Source organism: Centroberyx affinis, unplaced genomic scaffold (assembly GCF_046629955.1).
Source record: "Centroberyx affinis isolate AG114_WGS23_722 - 3 ecotype Tasmania unplaced genomic scaffold, CSIRO-AGI_Caff_v1 ptg004010l_1, whole genome shotgun sequence".
Taxonomy (NCBI): Eukaryota; Metazoa; Chordata; class Actinopteri; order Beryciformes; family Berycidae; genus Centroberyx; species Centroberyx affinis.
In genome coordinates this window covers 196,834-219,516 of record NW_027281818.1, presented here as the reverse complement: position 1 = coordinate 219,516, position 22,683 = coordinate 196,834, and the positions used below count along the sequence as shown (strand labels likewise).

At 41.6% G+C, this 22,683-nt stretch overlaps 1 protein-coding gene across 2 annotated transcripts in view; it reads right to left on the bottom strand.

Moving 5' to 3' along the window:
• LOC139663432 (SLIT-ROBO Rho GTPase-activating protein 3) overlaps positions 1–22,683 on the bottom strand; it is a 61,615-nt gene that overhangs the window by 28,426 nt on the left and 10,506 nt on the right. For both annotated transcript variants that reach the window (XM_071542099.1, XM_071542098.1), the window contains exons 2-4: positions 15,292–15,487; positions 5,680–5,842; positions 1,776–1,838 (exon numbers count right to left, since the gene is read on the bottom strand). In XM_071542099.1, coding sequence (XP_071398200.1) covers positions 1,776–1,838; positions 5,680–5,842; positions 15,292–15,487 — 422 coding nt within the window. The remainder of the gene's footprint in view (positions 1–1,775; positions 1,839–5,679; positions 5,843–15,291; positions 15,488–22,683) is intronic.

Below are 22,683 nucleotides of genomic sequence, written 5' to 3'. Positions count from 1 at the left end.
GCACCTTAGCTGTGAATTTTCACACAACTCCCAGAATCTTCCTCTCTTCTCGTATTCAGTAAAGACTATACTTCATCACCACAAGGCAAAGTGGGACTGCACAGAATATGTATTTGCTGTAAGGTAAGTGGTAGCTGAGATTTTGAGCCAGACCACAGTTGGGGCCAAGTGGAGAAGGAGAAGAGGGACCATATCTGAGAGCTTCGTGCCATTATCATACAGCATCCTGTTAAGCAGTGATATCTGGTTGTTTCACACTGTTAGAGGTTTAGGATGATGATCTGTTCCCCGGTGTTTTCTAAACTCTTCTAACAATGACCCCAAACTACCCCAAACAGGGAAAGGCTAGCAGGCACAAGCCGTTGGAGAGGGAAAACAAGCGCATTCTCACTTATAATTGTAGAGTCATAGTGAAGTGTATAGTGTGTACAAGCCTTGTTTAAACCTGCAGTCTTTACAAGTATTTGACCAATAAAAGTATCTTTTGAAAATGAGTATGAATCTAATTAACATATAGGCATTGCTGGTTATCATACACTCCCCGTAACACTATTCTGTTGCGCTGTCCAAATGGACAGATGGCACGATCAGAGGGAGATACCAGCGATGCCCTTTGGTAGTTTGTCTCTCATCATATTGCATGGATGAATAAGTCATACAAGGCTGCTCTGCCTCCTCTTTTATTTCTCTTCAGGGGGCAGAAGATTGCTGAAGTTGCCTGGAGCTCGTCCAGTCTGTGCTACCAAGCTTCCTTCAGAGGTCATCTCTGTGACAGTTCAGCACCAGCACAGAGAGAGAGAGAGAGAGAGAGAGAGAGAGAGAGAGAGAGAGAGAGAGAGAGAGACAGATAGACAGACTGTGGGCCCAGCTACTGCCACCACAGCTCCGTTCAATGTGGAAGTGATTTGAGCTCAGAAACTGGCCGACTTGGAGAGAAATGCAATGTTCCATTTCATCATAACAATCGCCCTTATCATCATCATCACCATCTGTACTAAACACAGACACAACAGTCTGCCTCTGCAGCAAGGAGAAGCAGGGGGGATTTACAGAGTGAACGTTTTGAGAGAGCAGGCAAAACAAAAGAGAAAAGGGCATGAAAGAGAAATTAAATGAATTATTCCCTTTATTGAACGATCATTCAGATGCACACCCAAATAATTCAAAACCAGGCCAGAATAACACTACATAGCCCTGTCCCCGTAACAAAACAAGAAAAACAAACGAAAACTTCGGAAAATTTGTCAGAAAGTGAGAGGCAATGTGCCAGTACTCTGGATGAACACATCTTATACAGCATATTCTTAGGAGTCCATTCAATTTTGAAAGCATCCTGGTTGACCTCTAATCTATAGTAAGCATGCTCCACTTTTGCATTAAGGTGGGCTGTAGTCCTGTCAATAGGACAGAATTAAACTGACCCAGCCCTCTGGACCTGGTTTTCCACATTGCCAGAATGGTCATAAGTCTTGGGACCTGAATTTGTTTTTGGCCAAAGTCAAATTACTCAAACGAAAGAAACCTTCCTCAAAGCCTGAATCGATTCCCCACCTCTCCGACAGGCTAAAAAGAAAGCATGAGAAAAAGAAAGAGGCTGTATAATATTTGAGAATGAACGAAATAGAAAGAAAAATAAAGCAGGAGAGAGGAAGAGGGAAAGACCATAAAATAAAGTGTGAGACAAAGAGAGCGAGAGGAGAAAAGAGGCTTTGGTGAGATGGGATGGGATAAAGGTGTGAGGGATCGATTCGTAGCAGAGGCTATGTTTTACTTACAGTGTAGAGTTCATTTGTCACCTTCACCAGCTCCTCGTGCATCTGGATCCCAATGTCCTTGCTCTGAAACGCAAGCAAGCCGAGAGAACAGGGGTGAGAAAACAGGTAATCTACGAGCCTTCAGCAACAACCTGTCAAAGCAGACACAGTCCATGATAAACATACAGTACAATGATGCTGACACTGCAACTAACTCACAAAGTAAGGGTTAGAAGCCTCTCAATGTGACTGCAAGTCCAATACAGCAAACAATATACAGGCTTACGTAAACATATAGTGGACTGGGGGGAGAAATACTGACTGAGCATGGCGTTACGTTTTGTTAGTTGAACCATTTAAAGGTGTCATAAGCTAATTTAGAGAATGATGTTAGAATTCAATTAAACCCACGACCAAAAGCCCACCCACTCCCTCTCCCTCCCTCCCTCCCCCCCTCCCCCCCTCCCTCTAACTCTTCCTTCCACCCAAACATTAAACAGCAAGCATGAGGGAAAGATTGACGAGAAGCGAGGACACTGCTTCCTAAAACCTGTTAACTGAATCAAAATTGTAAAGGCAATTGCAGTGTGGTGAATTACCACATATGTGTTATGGACAATACTGCATAATTCAAATAAAATATGAATTAAACCTTCTTTCCTATGGCAGCTTTACTGCACCTCTCCTCTACCTGTATTTGAATAGTGAATATATTCAGACACAGGTAGAGAAGATATGAGCTGTACCACATGCTCTTTTCATTTCCTGTGAATATTACACGTAGGTTATATTTAGTGCTTAGGTTTGCAAAGCCTCCTTTTCATCACTTATCGGTGTGTGTGTGTGTGTGTGTGTGTGTGTGTGTGTGTGTGTGAATGCGCGTTACTGGGTGGAGTGAATGTGTGATATCCTCTGACAAAGAATAACACCATTTATTGATGTTTCACCATGCTCTATAAAGACAGATAAAATCAATAATATATCAAGGTGAACAACAAGTCCTGTTTCCAGTTTCATATTTCATCTTAATAGTGAAAAGATTGCTAAGGCCGTCATCCTTCTTTGTCATCAATTTCCTCTGCTTTGTTTGGAATTTTATTAAAGAAAGTGCCAGTGATAGACACTGAATAAAGAAGGACAGTTCATTCTCCTTACATCTTTCTAGACTAATGCAACTTGCAGTGTGTTCAAAAACATGGGAACACACCTGGACTGGAGGGAACTTGAAGTGAACTGAACTTTGTCTTACTACCTGGATGACTCAAATGAACCTACACAGACACAGTAGCTCTAAGTGTGGCAGAAACATATCTATTTGCAGACTGAAGCAACAGAGGTGTGAGAATGTACCCACAGCATGCCTCCATGTGAAGGTGTGATACCGTCAAAGAAAGGAAACAACACCTTTTCTAACTCTACAGACGTTCAGGAAATGTATATGTCTGAGGGACGGTAACACAGAAACCATGTTGCATAATCGGCACATTACAATCAGTTTATCAGTCTGTTAATATTTGCTATTACTAAAAAGTCTTAAATACTTAACATTACATTAAACAATTTCCACTCCCCAAATTCTACACCATAACAGTGCATGTTATTGTACTGCCTCTTGGTGTTTACTGCTGTATTGAGCCTGGCCTCCCTGGTCTGATGTTTGTAAAGGATTTATAATACCACTTCCCATAGTGGTCATTTTGCACATTAATCATTAGGAGAAGTATTATTTTCTGTCAGATCAATACAGCATGGAACAGCAGGTCTGCTCAAAACAAACCTCACTGTACCCAAACAGACCAAGAGTAATCTCTGAACTCAAAGACACACACACACACACACACACACACACACACACACACACACACACACACACACACACACACACACACACACACACTAAAGACTCAAACCACACCCACCCCCTGCTCATAGAGGGATTATTAGATGAAAGCAAACATATTTGCCCACACCCTTCCCAACCATAATCACAGAGCTTGAAACTACATGCTAATGATGACTCAGAACTAAGCAAAGTTATCAAGGAGGGAGAAACTCATAAAACAAGAGCAGGGGCTTGCTCCGACAGATTTGCAATTCTTCCTTGACCAGATTATAAAATATGCACAGAAAAAGAAGAGTGGAAATGCAGAAACCATTCCTTGTTCTTACTTTGTCATAAATATGTATTTGCAGCCCAGGCATTAAGTCCTATTCAAATGAGCATTTGACTGAATGTGATAAATGGGGAAAACCTCAGAGGGCTCTAGCAGCTGGTGAATGGCATCTGTATGCATCACTGCAGAATATACTGCAGAGGCTCAGGGGGAGTGGGGGGGGGCAACCAGGGAGCGAACACTCTGATGCAACCGACAGTAAGAACTAGGGTGTGACGGGTCATATTGTCTGTAGCAGTGACTGTGAAAATACCGTCTTAAAATTTTCCCTCTGTGACAGTGAGGAGGGAGTAAGTCAGGGTCACATTACCCGCTTCTTCCTATTCAGAATCACAGGGGGGCGAAGCCTATCCCAGCATCCATTGGGCAGAAGACAGGGAAACTGATCCTGGATAGATCACCAGTCCATCGTACGGACAAACACTCACATTCACAGCTATGGGACATTTCCACCTGGCTTGCATGTGTTTGGACTGTGGGAGGAAATTGGGGAGAACATGCAAGCTCCACACACACACAGGGAATCAAACCCAGGACCTTCTTGCTGTGAAGCTACTGTGCTGCCCCTACTGTAACTGCATTGTTTAGGCCATTTCTCTTATTCTAATTCTAATTGAACATAGCCCTTCACCAGCAGTGACATGACACTCGCAATGCACCTGTAAAACATGGAAAAGACCTTGGGAATGTTCCCACAGCTCCTTCAGATCAATCATTAGCGTACCAGACAGGCAACCTAGGAAACCAGTGCTGGTTCACAGGGTCAGAGTGGGTGCAAATTTATGTACACACCATCTACACACAGCTTCATACCATCAGGATAAATGAGCCATGATCCCTCCATAAGGCACAGAATTTTTACCAGCTATCTTTAACAATATTACACTTGGTTAGGTTTCAACAGCAATATTTTTTCACTGTATTTGAAAGTTTGGCCATGGTCACCTTTCCATGTACAGCATTCATTCTCCCATAGCTCTTTCATTCATACTTTCAACCATAGAAAAAGCTACAGGAGGGCACCTGACTAAAAAAAGGAAGGAGTGTTGCTGTGTTTTCAGATCCGGCTCTGTTTCACACAGACACACACAGCATGTACGCTTGTTCACACACACGCACACACACACACACACACACACACACACACACACACACACACAGAGTAATGTTTGAATGTAGTCAGGCTGGCAGTGTGGAGCTCACCTACAGGAAGGCCTGCCAGGTGAAAACAGGGTGCTGGTGTTTGGGTAAGACCTCAATCATCTCTGCTATGTGCTGACAGCGGGCCAAATGCTGCTCACACTGGTGGGGGCTGGGGGTTCTCAGTTCCACTTTTCCCCCTGCTACTGCTACAGCTTCACAGGCCAGATGGAGCTCATGCTGCCCTAACACTTTCTACTAACTCCATGTGTCCTGAGACATAGAGAGATTGAGCTCAAAAATACTACCATCAATTTGCATGCTAAGGCCAAGCTAAGGCCAAGAGGTAGGCAAGCTGCTTTCATTTCAATAACTGCAACTTGTATGTTGTGGCTGCAAAATGTTGGGAAACTATACTGACCACAAGGCAAGACAATGAGGCCCAGTGTTGTTTACGACTAAGATCACTGAGAGCTGGCAACGCTTTACTCAGCAAATGAAAGCTTTACATAAATTGCTTGGTCTTTGTATCTTCCCAGTCCTCTGACCGCTTGTGCACTGGTGATAAGAGAGTGGGTAAACACAGAGGGAAGGATGATAGTCTGACAGACCTTTTTGAAGAGGCGGATGACGTCCTCGCTGATCTGGGCCAAGCGGACAATGACATTGTTGGTGTAGATGTCGTTGAGGGTGGCATGGTCGCGGCTCTCGCGCCTTGTCTGGTTCAGGACCAAGTACCAGCAGTTGACTGAGGACAACAGGTGCTGGTCTTTCCTAGAAAAAACAGGAGGGGTGGAGGACTGTTAGAATGTCTCTCAGAACAAATCAAAGTCTGGATAATGTGCAGAGTTGCTAATCAACTTTTCATTCATCACTCGCTTATGATTTTCATACTGAAATCCTCTCTTTTTTTCTATAACTGGATTATTATTGGATGTAAGCGAGTCACAGCATTGCCTATTTTTTGGCCAAGATTGCTCTGTGGGTAGTGTGTAAGAGTGAGTAATGATGTTGTTTGACTAAAAATGAAGGTATTTGAAGTTAATGTTTGCTCAAAGTAAACAATACAGCTACTGACATTATCCTGGGGCTTGGTAAACGAGATAAACCTTTTGTGGCATTAGATACCACAGTATTCTGTCTCTTCCTATTATTTCCTCACTACCTCTCCCTTTATCCATTCCTGTCTAAGTGCACGTTTTTCCCTCCCTCATTCTCTTATTTGCTCTCTGCCCCCCTACCGCACCCCCAAACAATGCTATGGTCTAGTATGGCATCAATTGGTTAAATCCTTAATGCTGGTGACCATAATGATACAGAGAGTCATGGGCCCTGATTGCTGCCTAATCAGTTTAAACTGCCTCCGCCTCGGGTGCTTTCACACAGACTTACAAAGATACAGGGCCTGTCGCACAGAAAAAAAAACACACACACACATACACCCTTCAAACCCTTACCCTTGTCTGGATCCTATCTCAACATTAATCAATCAACTAACTCAAGAGACAAAGAGAGAGAGGGAAATGAGAGAGAAAGAGAGAGAGAGAGAAAGAGTGCAGGGTGGGGGATAGGGTTTCACTGTTGAGCAGAGAAAAAGGGATGAGCAGCACCAACATCAAAGAATCCCCCTTCAGAGAGCTTCCATAATGCTAATCACATCTAATGAAGCTGATATCTAGCTACTCCAGAGTGCTATACCCATTATTCCTTCACTTAACTCTGCCCCTCAACACACTTGCACCAGGCTAGCAGCACACAAACACCAGCACATACAGCTAATAGGCCATAAAGGCATGTTGTGGCTCTGGTGTATGCTTGTTCATTTAGGATGTTTATAACATGGGGCAGAAGATGGCATGTACAGTAAACTGAGTCCGTCTACGTATTAATGGGCCTGGGTCTTTAATGTGAGATTGAGAATGCTGTCCTGAGATGCACTTTGTCTGAAAGGCAAGCCAATTACTTTGGAATTACAGAAACGTAATAGTAATTTCAAAGAGATGAGGAAATCCGCCAATTAAATCATGCCACATTTCAGTCTTGCAATCAAGAAGTCTGTTGTAATAATGAAGTGATTAAATTGAACATTTGTTTGGTATAGAAATGCGGTGAACCATCTCTGACAGAGTATGCAAAGGACAGGGAAGGGTTTAGGTTTTGTCTAACAATAGAAGACCCAACATAGACCATATTCTCCCTCACTCCTCTGGGACAGCCTAATTCTACTGTCTCAACATCCCTCATTCTGTACTAGTTCTGCTTGGCTGATCTATCTGCCTGCGAGGGATGCAGCTCCTCACTGCTGTTTGTGGAGGAGAAGGAACACGCACCTCTAGCCTCTGCTAATCCCTAAAAGTGGTCAGAGACGCTTCATCACGTCCCTAAGCACAACCAGGCTCCCCTTCTCCCCACTTCCTCCTTTTATCCTCCTCAGCTTCCCATCCAAACAAGGTACTATTCACTGAGGTGAACTACAGCCCTCCTCCTCTTGACAAAACGCTGCTACACCTGTAGTCCCTGATAGAATATTCATCTGCTACTAAAATCACTTTTCCCTTATATATTATTAAAATTAAGACAGGTTGATGACAGCGCCAGGGTATTTACTCTACATGCTATACTGACAATACAAGAAGGTAACCAAGAATTATGGAATTTAAAGACATTGTGGTATTTGAACTGCGGGACCACAACTACTTATATTCAATAGGTAAAGCTGTCTATTCTTGCATGAAGTGCTTAATTTGACAGTCTAAGCAAAAACATGCACCATAAGACAATTTTGAGCACAGCTCTAAAGAAAAAAATAAGCCCATCTGATGGCGGCCAGGTATCCTAATTCTCAGTGCTGAGGGTTAAAGACTCTTCCTGGAGAGAGACAAAGGACACAACATCTCTCTTTCCCAGCCGCTGTCCTCATTTCACAGGAATTAGGAGCAGAAGGTCGGTAATTAGGCCTGTGTGCCAGCCGCATCTCTGGGAGCGGAGTATTTTCACACAGTAATAAATGTAGCTCTTGGCCTTGTTTTATGGGACTGAGCCACTGCCTAGTCTATACTGGTTTATATACAAGAGCCATTGCTATCAGAAACGACCTACCTCAGAACGCAGCACACAGTAAAAGTCCTTCCTACAGCTGTAGATACTCTGTAGCCACTTTCCCTCACTGATTCCCTGTGAATGGCTAAGCATCAGTCAACAGCCTGCAGGTCAATGAATCTGGAGAGCCTCAAAAGGGGTTGTTTTTCTGGGGTTCTGTGCCCCCTGTATGCAGGATATCATTAACATGCAGAAGGCAAACGAGGAGCTGTGAGAGTCTCTGGAGAAGTGAGATGGAAGAGGGGAGGAGGGGAGAAGAGGGCAGCTCTCTGCCATCCTACTACATCTGTCTCATCTATCAGAGCACTGCCTAACTCCATGTTTTTTACATCTGCACTCCTTCACTCTCTCACTGTCTCCATGAAGCAGATACATACAATCTGTGAATACAAGGAGGAGTGTGAAGAGGAGATGAGACGATGAATAGACAGACAGAGGGGGAAGGGAGAGAGAGTGTATGGTTTCAGAATGCTGCAATAATCCTTTGATTCAAGTAATGAACTGATGGCAAGCTGTCTCCATAATGTGTATACCCTTAACAAGTAAGCATTGTAAAGAACAGTGCCCATGCTTTAGTCATGGTATGGTGAATGCCACCATCTAATCACATACAGCCTATGATGTGTCTGAGCCAGGATTTCCAGAAGGAAGTGTGTATTTATCAGACCAGGACTCAGCTCTGCGAAGGCCTTTAATCCCCTCCACACTGCTGCCTGCTGCTTATCAATGAAACAGCCAAGAAAAGGAAGAAGGAGCCAAATGCAATATCAAAAGACAGGGGACACGTGGGCACATGCCGCTAGCTTTGCCATTCAAACGCATTTTCCCCCTGCTTTCAAGCAGGGTTTCAATATGCTACATTGCTGATTTGCACATCATTTAGCAGGCACTTTTTTTTAGGAGGAGACACACTGCCAACATTTGATAATGCGCAGCTGCACAGACGTAAGGGCTGGGCCGCAGCAGAGCACCATGAGGTGTAAAAGAAGAGGAGAGGAGGGTTTGACAGGATCAGAAACACAAACTGCAGACCAGCCAGTCTGTTGCTGTTGTACATACCTCCCCAGCGGGGCTTGTCAGCCTGACAACAGGGGAGAGGGGACTGCTATGTGTGAACATACCAAGCCTGGATATATAGTTTAATCTTTCACCTTTGGCCCCTCTGACTCCCTCAGACCACCAGAGAACAGCCATAGTTCAATAATATAGTTACAGTAAGTGGGACAAGAGCGCTAGAGCACCATGAGGGCATCTGACACTATTCTAGAGCAGCAGATTTTATTCTTAATCATAACATAATTCAAATGTGGTGTCACAGTTCTGTTGTCTGTTTTTTGCAGATGCTCTTAAGAGGAAAATGTATTTGGGACACACAGGCTACATCCATCTGATGTGCAGTGCTGGGACATTTACAAAAGAAACACACCAGAATATCCATTTCTACTTTTCAAAGCTGTGCCCGCTGACCATGAAATGAACAGAGATTGCTGGCAAGAACATCACTTGAAATAGAGCAAAGAAAACTACACACAGAGACTGACAAACACACAGACACACACACACACACACACACAAAGCACGCACGTTAATTTGGACACTATTGCGAGTTCTGTCTTATCTCCTCTAGACCAGTTATATTTCCTATCAATATTACATGAGCTGCTAATGGAGCTGTGCTACCTCTGATTATGTGTATCTCTTTCTTTTGACAGACAGACATTATCAATCCACTCTAATTTGATGGGGCACATTATAAATCCCATTCATGATAAACCCTGAAACATTTGCTCCATAATTAAAATCAAGCTGTTGTCTCTAAGGTATTGTGAACCAGTAAGAGAAAGTAGAAGGTACACTGGCACAGGGACTGCAATACAGAGCAGCTGAGTAACCCTCTTTTTTTACAGTGGACACTTACAGTAGATACACTGGAAGGATAAACTGATCCGTGGTTGGGCTGCTGCGGTGTAGCTGTAGCTGCAGTAGCTGTAAATCACAGTGGCATTCATCTTGCTAATGAAGCTGATTTGCACCGTAAGGGTTCAGCCAACAGGCCAAAGGCTGCGATCAAGCACATATGGAAGTCTGTCCTGGCCAGGACAAACCCTCTTTTACTGCTCTGTTTTGATTTCACTCAAAGAAATGACAAAGAAATGTTGGAGGGTGGTGGGGACAGGAGAGCTCAGGCTGTTTATTTCAAAAGGCAGAAGTCACAGATGACAGACAAAGAGGAAACAAACTGCAAATAATAACTGTGTACACAATACATAGAATAAGGCACCCTGAATGCACACTTGGGGCAATGAATCTGTAAATCAAAACATGTCCACCTTCACATTATGATACGTGGATTCTGACTTTGACTTAAAGTAAGTCCCTTACTGCAATCGTTTCTTTACGCACCCAAAAGCCTGCAATATGTCTAGGGCTCCTGTTGAAGCTTGAAGGACACGAAAGACAGTGCAGTGCTGTTGATTAGTCAATTAAAGCAATTAAAATATAAACAAAAGACGACTCTCCACAACTAAGCCAACAAGATGTGTCCTGTCATTTATATACTGTAGTTGAGTTTATAAGGGATCATCAAAGGACACTAGCAGGGCGCATGGTGGGTGCTAGGAAATCATTCAAATGAGCCACAATCATTGAGCTGTGCTGATGATTTGCAGTCAGATCACACAGCCGACATGCCTCCCTTGTTACTACGGGCGACAGGTGCTGCGTCAGCCGGATAGAGTGTCCAGTGAAGTTGTGGGAATATCGCAGTCCTCTCTCTCCTGCAGCCTAGCGCAAACAGCATTCCATGAACATTCAACTGGTACATGATGCAAACATCGCCATAAGATTTTACGCAAAGTTTCGACGCAATGAGCAACACAATTTTAGAGTGGCTTTTGAGAGTTGAGTAGAAAGCAGTTGTCATTAAAACCATGGGGATTTGAATAGCTCTTATTTTCCTCCAATTTCACATTTGAGTATCCCATTCACCAAGGTTTGAAAGACCACAAAGGTCATTTACTGGATAGAAACACTATTTTTGAAGAAGTAGCTGAAGTGTCCTTAGCTGTAAATGAGGCTGGGGAGGGCACTGATTTTCAGTTTTATTCAGAATCCCTTATTTGGGCAAATGGATCTGTGATACACACAGGTAAATCCTTCATCCTCTTAGTAGTGATTGTTGAAACAGTGGCTCATGTAGGGCAAATAGTCTTACATGTACAAACCTAACAAACCAGAGGATGACGAATTACAAAAAATATGCCTAATGCAAAATCCATGCTCCCCTCAAGGTGTGTTGTCTTGAATGGGTGTGGCCTTTGTGCCATTATTTACTATTATTTAGCTGATGTTACCAAGCCATAGGTGCTTGAGTTTGGCTTGATGAAATCAGTTATAACGTTAGCTAGTAAAGCATAACATTGGAATCAAACAATTTTTTACTTGCGTTTCACACTGTATTACATGCGTTCGTGCCGCACAGTGAAAACCTGAGATGGGTTAAAGGGAAAAATCCATTCACATGACAAGACAACTAGAGAAATCACACATTTCAGTTTCCTGTCGCTTTAAGAAACTCATCTTTTGTTATAAAACTTATTTTTGACATAAAATATTTCAGTGGTTTCTTACAGGCAAAAATGCAAAATACTGCCAATTATTTCAGATTTTGTAAAGTAAATTTTATCATGTTTACATTCAATTAATGTCCCAAGAGCATGTAGCAAATTCAATCTCTGTGAGTTGTAGTACTAACCAAAACTGAATTAAAGGCACATGGTATTCAAAGGCAGGACAAAGACATGCAAAGGAGAAATGTCCAAAACCCAATTTTCCACTATATCAATGGGAAGGACAAAGAAGCCAAGGTATTCCCCAGGCAAGGGAGTGCCCAAAATTATCAGTGCGCACACTATAACAGCTGAAACATGCGTATCTCATAACTTACGCAGTCTGATTCGGGCCCAGAGCGCAGATCTTTAACAAGCACCCTGTCAAACATAATTGGTAGGACATTTTTGCACATCTATTTGGTTGCCTTAATGCAGTTCAGAGGAAGCAAGTATAGCCACATAAACAAGTGCATGCAATCAAAGTGTCACACCTCATTGTTGTCAATTCACACATCACCACAACATATACAGTATATACGCGTGTGTGTGTGTGTGTGTGTGTGTGTGTGTGTGTGTGTGTGTGTGTGTGTGTGTGTGTGTGTGTGTGTGTGTTGCCATCACCAAGACCCCACACTGAGACACTTCTTGACTTCTAGCTGTTTGCAGTGCACCAGGATCTTGGCAGCATAAATGCCGATAATATACACACATTAGGACATTTGTCAGGGGAATAGCCAATTCCTGGTTCCAGTTCTCTGAGATCTATCCATCTCTGTGTGGATAAGATCTACTGTACAGTCCAAGGGTTAAGCCACTGCCTGAGTCCTGTCTGCTGTCAGCCAAGTGTTGGAGGCCAGGGTGTTCCTGCCTCCCCTAAAACAGCTGGTCTCAATTACCCAGTCAGCTCCCAATCCAACTCCACAAGACCTCCACACTCTGGACAACACACAGCTCTCCTACATACAGTACAGTACATATATGTAAATATTCACGTATATATACACGTAAATACACACACACACACACACACACACATCTCTGTATCACATTATGCTCAGGGGTGTCAAGACTCAAGAACACCAAAATATCTTGCTCAAGTAGAAGAACTTTTCTGCTTTTCAATCAGACTGCAATTCTAAATCAGACTTTTTGCAAAACACTACACACAATTCTATGGATTTGGCACAATCTTCATAACTAAAATCTCTTGTGGAAAGCCCCGCTATTCAAAATGCTGTGATTGAAATGATCAATTGCCTTATTACTGATTACTCCCACGTATAAACATTAGTTGCTAAATACTTCAATTACAAATCAGGTGAGCTCTTCTGTTTTGAAGATGAATGATGAATTGACGGCAACATTGCAGGGAGGCATAGAGGAAGAGGAAGGTGTGAAGCTGAGAGGAGGATTAGGAAGAACAAGGCGAGCAAACATCCTAGATGTGATCTGGGCCACTTTGGTTGATGATAATCTTTTACAACAGACTGCTATACATAAGTAAGTAAGTACTAAGTGGAACAAAGAAAATGACAAAGGCATAGGCCTACTGATAAGTATTCATAGTAGTGTTTTCCATTGTGTTCCAGTGTGCAATTGGTTCTTAGAAAAATTTGGTCATATGATGGCATGTGTGTATCATTTGAAGACAAAATAGAATTTTGATAAGACATAACCTGGTTTGAATATATATTGAATATTTGTGTTTTGAGTTTTAGAACTCAACTTAAACTGTAACTAAACATTGGTATAGATTCATGCATGGGAATGAGAATCTCACTCGCCAACAGGGCGAGTGAGAGTGCCTTAAAGCACAGCTAAACTGGCCTGCTCACCCAAGGCAAGTGATTTTGGGAGCGGTCGAGATTAATTTCATGCCCTGCGTGAATCATCACAGCAGTTTAAGGATGTGTTAGTGTTTTTTGTACAGACCGTCCTCTTTTCTTCACCAACATACTTAACATACTAGTATTTTCGGGACCGCAAATGATTTCATTCTGATGACATTCATTGATTTTCCCTTATCTATTCACTGTTTCCTCACTTCCTGACTATATTTCCCTTATACATTTTTACTTACCCATCATCAACCCCCTCAGTCTTTCTCTCAATCACCCAAAAAGGTTTCTTTTTTTTAAAGATTTATTTTAGGCATTTGTATGCTTCATTAATAGAGACAGTGTGAGAGAGAGACAAGAAGGTATGGGAGAGAGAGAGGGGAGGACATGCAACAAATGACCACGGGCCGGATTCGAACTCGGGATGCTGCGGGAAGGACTGAGCCTTATTTGGTAAGATTATTTCTGTGGGAGGTTATTGTTGACTCTCTATGAATGCACTGTTGATATTGCATAGTACGTTGTTTTCTAATTTTCAATTGTTATTTTCAATCTGTGATTAAAAATAAAAGAAAATGCCTATTATTCAATAACATCACTACATTTATGTTTCTTTTGCTATTAACTATCCAACTAGCTAGCGAGGCCAGCGAACTATAGGCAACAACCAGGCAAACACAAACAAATAATACTGTAGCTGGATGGATGACTTTTTGGATAATGTTAACTAAGCTACTGTCATGGATAAATTTGAGCATTTCATTTTACATTTGCTTGAGTTAATGTTACCTCCACATGCTTGTGCAGGTTTGATGCAGATTCAGTTGCCAATTCGCAACTGGCCAGTTTCTGATGCAATGCTTACAGAGAGTCTACAAAATGTGCACTCTATAATGAATGTGATTTAAAATAACTTCACTCAAAACAAAACAAAGTAAAAGTTAAATGAGTGACTTCAAAAGATACTCCAAAAAGGACAAGTACACATGATAGCTACTAAATTGCAATAACAGAAGTGAATATAATTTCTTACTTCCACCCTTGCTTATTATTGCTAGCTCTTATAACATAAACAATGACATGGCTTCTTCCTTAATCAACTGTGCGTCCTCATTCCAGGACTAGCTGACCTTTGAAGATGTCCTAAAGATCTTGACTGTAATAATAGCAATTCCCGTGGTACATAAACATAATGGAGTATTTTGCCGCATAGTTCTGCACTGTAATCAAACAAGGCAATGTGATCAGCAGCAGGGCCGGGTCTTGCAGGCAGGTTATAAATCTGTGACTGGCAACTTTCCATGACAGTGAATCAGCCTCTGATCAGAGGGGGATACAGTCATTTGGCATGCAGAGTCCCGTAACCTGGCCTTTCCCTCAGATCATAATGAAGGCACAAAGGGACAGAGGATACATTTGAACTGAACTCTAACTAACAACAATGTAGGTACAGTGAGAATGAGAAATGCAGCTGGAGTCATTTGTGGGAAGATTGGAGATGCAGTGAGACGGCATGAGGAACATTACGGACTGGCAAACATGATAATGACTGTATTTACACACCAATAACACACACAAGCGCTCAAGAATACACATGTGTACATACAGCTGCAACTACAAATGTATGTGGATCTATATGTTCTGTTTAACAAACTCTGCAGGGAGGGGAACTCACTTGAACTGATGGTGTTCTCTGGAGCTGCGGATCTTGGAGGAGAATCTCTCGGCCAGTTTCTCTAAGCTGCGGGAGTACTCCAGCTGAATCTCCGCCTTACGGCGGAAGAACTCCTGCAGGTCCTGCAGCAGCTGGATACGAGACTCGGACTGTTGCTCCAAGCATTTGAACTGCTCCACCAGCTGGTTCCGGATCTCTGTCCATCAAAACAACAAAGAAAATTGGCATGAGTCAACTGTTTATACTGCTGTCTCAACAGCGCAGAACATATCCTGGGCCTAAATCAACCATACTTGTCATAATAATGTTAAAGCATCACATTATTATGACAAGTATCACATTATAGTTTGCCCTAAAGGAATACCGTGACATGCTGAGTTATTTATCTTCCCCAGACTCATGTCATGTCTTGAGGAAAAGTTTCTGTATTGGCATTTAAGATCAAAACATTATTATATAATTTAAAATTAATTGTGATACCTTGGTATAATTACCATAAACAAATGAGACCATGGTGGAGACAAATGGCAGGCTCTATCTAAAGCCAGTAGTGTTTCTAAATGTTAAGGCCTCATTTCCCATTCTTGCTTCCTGTTGCAAAGAGGATTTTGCTTCTTCAAAGATTTTCTCTTTCGCTTGACTAAGGATAAACATCTTGAAAGTGATTTTTTTATAGATCTTTAATTTGTTCTATCATCAGTCTGACCTGGTGACACACAATGTTAAATGCAGTGTAGAGGCTGCCAATCCTTTCAGCAATTGTCTTGTTTGTTTACCGTAATTATACTAATGTCTCTAAATTAATGTGGTAATGATTTATTGATGTAGCACCTGTAAGTTTTAGGCATACACCAACTTTTTGACCAACTTTTTTAAGACAAGAAATACTCTATCCAGTTTTTATTTTGTTTGTTACAGTATAACCTAACACTTACTCATATGCATACTCATCTCAAAAGCACCATAGCACACTAAATGCTGAAAATGGTATAGTCACATATTCCCAAACACAATAATGTAACCCATCTGCACAAATAATCATCTGTAACCTTATATTACAATTCTAGCTTTCACAATTAATGATCAGGATATTGTAGAATAATGTTATTTTGGCAATATTGAAACATTTCATCAGATCAGCAGCAACATAAAGCATCTAGATGAGTATGAGAATGACCAGTGGGGCTCCTTGCCGAGCCGATAAGATAACCTGTATGTGTGTGTGTGTCTACACCGTGGACATATAATCAAACTGATTTTGATGAGTAGGTACTTTTCTCCCCCACTTGGACCAAGTAGTGGAGTAATGTTTCTCCTTAAGGGGAACGTGACACTAGCAGGCTGCCTGCAGATCCACTATGCCAGTGGGAACCCATGAGAGAAACCTGATTCCACTTTGTAGTGTTGTCATTAGCAGCAATGCTCCCTCTACTCAAGAACAAAGAATGGCCTATTTTGCAGAACAAAAAGTGATATCCTGATGAAAAGCGCTACTGTAAATGGGAAGAATACACTATGGTGTCACTTGTCAAAGGAAAGGGAAGCCCCAGATTTAATGTACATCCTTCATTACAATCCAAAATAATAGCTTTTTCATGTCATATGCAAGACAATTTTACTGTCACATCATGACAACATATTATTTCCTGCACTGCTGTTCATGGGCTAAAATGGCAGTAGACCTAAATAACATAAATATAGGACTGCAGCACAGCTCAACATTAAATAGCGTTGACTCCATCCATGTGCTTTGAGAGAGTCACATGCCTTCAGCCGTTTTTCATGTGATCTTGCCGAATGCTTCAAGCATTGTTTTTATGATGACAAAATGGAGGCAGGCATTTCTTTGGTTTCTTTAGACAGTGTTGAATTCTTAGATTTTAAAATTCCAACAGGAATACCCAATCTGTAACATACTGAATAATTCACTAATCTATTTTATTGATGATTCCTAATCCAGTTTCTGTATCTCCAAAACATAAATAACCAGCCTTTAAATCATAATGATGAGTCACTGCTTGCTGTAATATGCTTGTATGAAAATAGTAGATCAAATGTAAAATTGACTTGGATTTTACACATATCTGGTCCATGGCGGTAACCCTCTGCCAGACAGATGGACTGTTAACTGCATGGCACAACCACAGCAATGACATAGGCCATGTTTCCATGCTGCTGAGGGTGTAATTTGGTCAGCCAAGCCCTTCCCATGGATATATACAGGCTCTGACTACTGGAGAAGCTAGCCATTTGTGTTTAGCGACCGAATCAGTGATGTTGTGCAGGGGAGCCTTTCTCTCCCTGTGATGTCGTGCCGCCTGGCCCCAGCCTCGAGCGGCAAGCTTCAATCTGTGGTTAACCATTGTCCCGGCCCTTCCCTTTATCCCGGGGCCTCCCTCTCCCTCCCAGCTCCCAGGGCTTAAGCTCTGTTTTTGTGAGAGCCCTAAAACAAGAGGTCCCATAACTAGGACCAGCCATGGAGAGATACCACTTTACTATTTCAAAACATATCAGTCCTAACTTTCAGGAATGTCTACAGCTACGTTCCCTGTTTTCTTTTCTTTTTTGTTTCTTTTGTTCAATATTATTATTCTCCCAAAGAGAGAAACCCAGTGACAAAACAGGAGAGCCAAGAGAAAAGCCCCAGGAAAATCTGACACTGATTTGCATGAATGGCAGGGAGGACTTCTTAAAACACTCTTCCACAAAAAGGAGCACTGAACCAATAGCTGCAGCACTGCATTTGACAGATGAGTTTGGAAAAATAGGTCACGCGCCAGAAGTGTGTCCTCCCCTCTGAGAAACCATGAGCAATTGGAGAATTATTCCCTAAGTGTTCCCAGTTTCTTGAGTAGAGCCCTCATTCGCTGTGGTTTATTTAAAGTGCCGAAACCCTCGGTGGTTCTTTTCAATCTATGAGGAGGGGGAATGCTGTGAATGTATGCCTGCAGATACAGATGATTATTTGTCTTTTTGAGCACCACCAAAATAAGATCAGTACACTATTATACACACTATTACGTAAGGAAAGCATTTTGAAATCCATAAGTGGTATCGACTCTGGTCTCAGCTCTGATTTGCTACCAATTGATCAAGTTAAAAACTTATACTGCTGCTGTTCACAGACAAGATAAAGACTACCAAAACACTGAATGAGTAGTAAACACTGAATATAACTATATATATAACTATATATATATATATATATATACACACACACAACTATATATATATACACAACTATACATACTACTACTATTACCACTATTCGTTCCATCATCAGTCAGTCTACTATACAACTATATATATAACTATATATATGTATATGTATGTGTATATATATATATATATATATATATATATATACACTCTCTCTGTAGTGTCAGTATAATATATATCCTTAATCTACTGTAAATCTGTCTCTAGTTGCCCTCACTCCCTCATACCCCGCCCACCCTACTGACATGTCTGTTATAGGCCGTGGCCCTGACAGTCATTTTAATTGAACCTATAAATTTCAGTGTGAACACTATTGTCAATGGCACTAAACCCATTTTATTTTTAGCATAAGCATTAGTGATTAACAGTCTGTTTATACGGTACATGAGAGCACAGAGGTGGACGAACTGCTATGTTCCAGGTCACTGAACACATTTTATTTGATTTTGTTGGTACAGTGACTATGGACAGGAAGTAAACAGAGATATGTGCAGTTCCATAGTAGCAGTGTCTTGTCTGTTTTGAATTATATGAAAATCCCAAGATCCAATTGCTCCATTTTTCTTTCAGGCTAATAGTTATATTCTGCTAAAAATTGCCTATTATTTTGGTATTTGCCTCAAAACTTAAGTCTGCATTGCAAAGACCAAAATTCAGTTTTAATAAACATGTGTGATCTTTCAGAGATCTTGACTGGTGTTTTAAGTGTTGTATCAGTACTCCTGAAACCAAGCTGAATGCCCCAGTTTCAGCTTCGTTGTACTGTTTTTCTTGTTTTCAAACAAAGTGTTACTCTCGATTGAGCATGTTCAAAGCAATATTTTCTAAATGGACGTTTTTCATAAAATCAAATATAACATGTTTGAGAAAATGAATAAACATCAATGGTCTATGGATTGAAAAAGGACTCATGGCAACTATTAGCACGCTCTGTTGTTTGAGAGCAAAGCAATCAAGGCATTAAAGCAAGAGCTCAATTGAAGCTGTGGGTGTTCAGTTTGAAATGAAAATTAGCATTTCAGTCGGTGTTTGTGATTACGTTTCTCATGAGTTTATGCATAAGCAAGTACTCCCAGTGCAGGTAGGATTGTAAGGGCAATCTACCAAAAATATACAACTCCTCTAATTAGAAGTGGGCAAGTTAAACCTTTAATGTTGCTGTTTGATTAAGCATGCAGCAATTATCTGTGGCAGACATGCTGTGTGTCTCCTCTACATGTTTCTATTTAGAGATGGAGCCATCTGCTTTTTTTTGGGAGGGGAGGGGCACCCACAGACAAAAAGGTTGACGGAGACAGGGGGAATGAGACTGGGGTAGTTCAAGTATGGTAAATCTCCAAATCTACTCGTCATCACATCATAGACGCTCTGCTGGAACCATACAAATGAGAACTTAAATCCCTTTTTTGAAGGCTAAATAAAGCCTTTAAAGCTTTAAAACAGCCTATCATTGGAGGACCAGAATATGTGGAGATAGAATGACAGAAATAGATTCGTGCTTGTAGACTTGAGCTCAATAAGGAGTTCTTGTTCCTTGTACTACTCCAGTTATGTACAATGGTGAAGAATAAGTAGAGTCTGCACCAAGTCAGGGGCTGTGCACAAGGTTTTGATATTTTTCAGTTATGTACAATGGACAGTAACCTTGTTGTCTTATGCAAACACATTAGTCTATTTCACTTCATCAGTCATCATTTTACAGCAGTTATCACCTAAGAACATTCTTTTATAATTTAGGCCAGTACAATTTGTCCTAAATAATGTTCAGCAGCTGTGGCTTTGCAACAGCAAAAATCAATGCCAAATGTGTTAATTCAATAACTTTTTTTTAATCAGTGGCTTTCTGGAACACTAAACTGATGATGGAGCAGTATTATTATGCTTCTCAAATCTACTGGAATCACAAGCTTTATTCATTTGAGCTCTATACTTGCAGACAACTGGGCTTTAGCATTATTCATAAGTCATTTCTGTATTTATCGAGTTGCAAGTATATCAGAAAAACATTTTTGTGCATGTTTATGCATATATGTATGCATTCATACATCTGTGTATGTATTTGTGTGCAAGTTTATGTGTAAGACCTGATGACTTCTTGCTGACATAAAAAAAACTACTTGTAAATTATATCCAGCAATCCCACCAACAACACACATCATGCAGTTTTAGATCTCTGGCTGGTCTGTTTACATGTATGCCATCAGCACAGTCATCATTTAATCGTCTGTACATGTTGAATTCGTACACATGGTGGCAGCTCACAAATGCTTCTCTGTATATTACTACAGTGTAGTTTCAGTATAACAAATCCAGTGCCCTGATGGGAAGTCATGGAGGTCCTCGCCCATTAAACAGCAGACAGAACATTCATGATAGAGACTTTACAACCCTGACCTTGAGATAATACATCATCATTATCTGGACCCCGCCCCCTTCCACTGGACACCTGCTCCACCGGACCGTTTCTCCTATACAGTTTAGGACAGGAATTGAAAACCCGGTGAACATTTGTCACCCCACAGAACAGGAAAACCTCCAAAAACAATACTAGGATGTAGGAGATCCCTGAACTCTGACCCTTACAGACAAAATCCTGTAACAGCAGCTCTGGTACAGTACATCATGGTGATAAGCAGGGATAGAGAAAGTTAAATCAGTCAGTTTGGACCAAGTATTAGGTTGAAAAAAGTCAACACTGTTTACTTAGGTCATAACTCACTAGGCTATATCTGCCATGTTTTTATCTTTCTCTGCAATTTCCTTCTGGCAACAAGGAAAATTATAAACAGCTATTGGACCAGGAAAATGCACAATATTGTTAACATACCCATTAAAGGTTAGATGAATTTACATTAAAAGCACTCTACCATTGCTTCACCACTTGAAGTATCCTTGCCTCTAATGTATTCCTATGCGGGATATGGATGCATTTATGGGCTGACAACAAGACATTGCTCATTGTAAAGATTAAAGCTACACCTCCTCCTGAAGTCAATCCAGGACACCAGTAGTGATGCATCGATGCAGCATTTTAATGCAAGTCTGCTGTTTTGGAAGATCACATGACATTGAGATGCAAATAAGTTGAAATACAACTTCAACCCCAACCCCCAACTCAACTCTCTTTTGGCATTGTTGGTGGACAAGGAGATAGACTAGACAGCCTAGTTTGACTTCACACAAAAGTGGGACATTTGAACACATTGTGCACTTGGGCTGCCGTACCCCATACCATTTGAAGTTACTGTACATGTGCCCATGTGCATCAAGGGGTGGAGTGAATGAGTGATATTTTCTGTAGAGCATCCTGAGGGCAGCTGGACGGAGAGAGAAGGGGAGGCTGCGCTGCACAAGGCAGTAGGCTGCCTCAGGAGGACCAGTAAACATGGCTCATTTCACTTCAGGGTAATAAAGCTAAAACATTATCTCTTCACAGACTCGGGGGTCTGATGGCCGGTGCATCCTCTCCGCAGATCATGTGACCTGTGAGAGAGTTCAATCAAGTCATGTATAGCACACCTTTGAGCGTGATACAGATTAGAGATACAGATTTCAATGCATGTACTTTGACAAGAAGGGATGTTGGCGCAGCGAGGCTCTGGTGGGTGTAGAGGAAAGCACAAGATGCCTCTGTTGTGTGTAATGTGGATATATATTATTATATGAATTCTAAAAAGCCTCAGAAGGCATTGAACTTTTTGAAAATTATGTCCCTGGGCATTCACACCACCATACGGTAAGACACACACACGCACACACACACACACACACACACCCACACACACACACACACACCAGACAAAAGCGCCTCCAAGCCAAATTCACTCACCTAATCCCCAACTCGGCTCTGCAGTATCTGGACTCTACACTGCAGAGCCAAATACACATGAAAAGCAGACATACAGACAAATGCAAACCCTTATCCAGACCTTAATTCACTCTATCTCTGTCCCTCATACCGATTCTCATAATACAAGTTACAGTCGTTGAACTAATCCCCCACTACTCTGTTCCGTTTTTAATCCCCTAATGATTAATGCAATTTTGGAATCATAAGGGCTTGCTCCTGATGTGCTGTCAGTCCCTTCAGCTCTCCCATCCCTCCCTGTTCTCTCATTAGCCCAGACTGCTGCAGCACTCCACAGCTTGTACAAGCAAGTATCTTTCAGTACA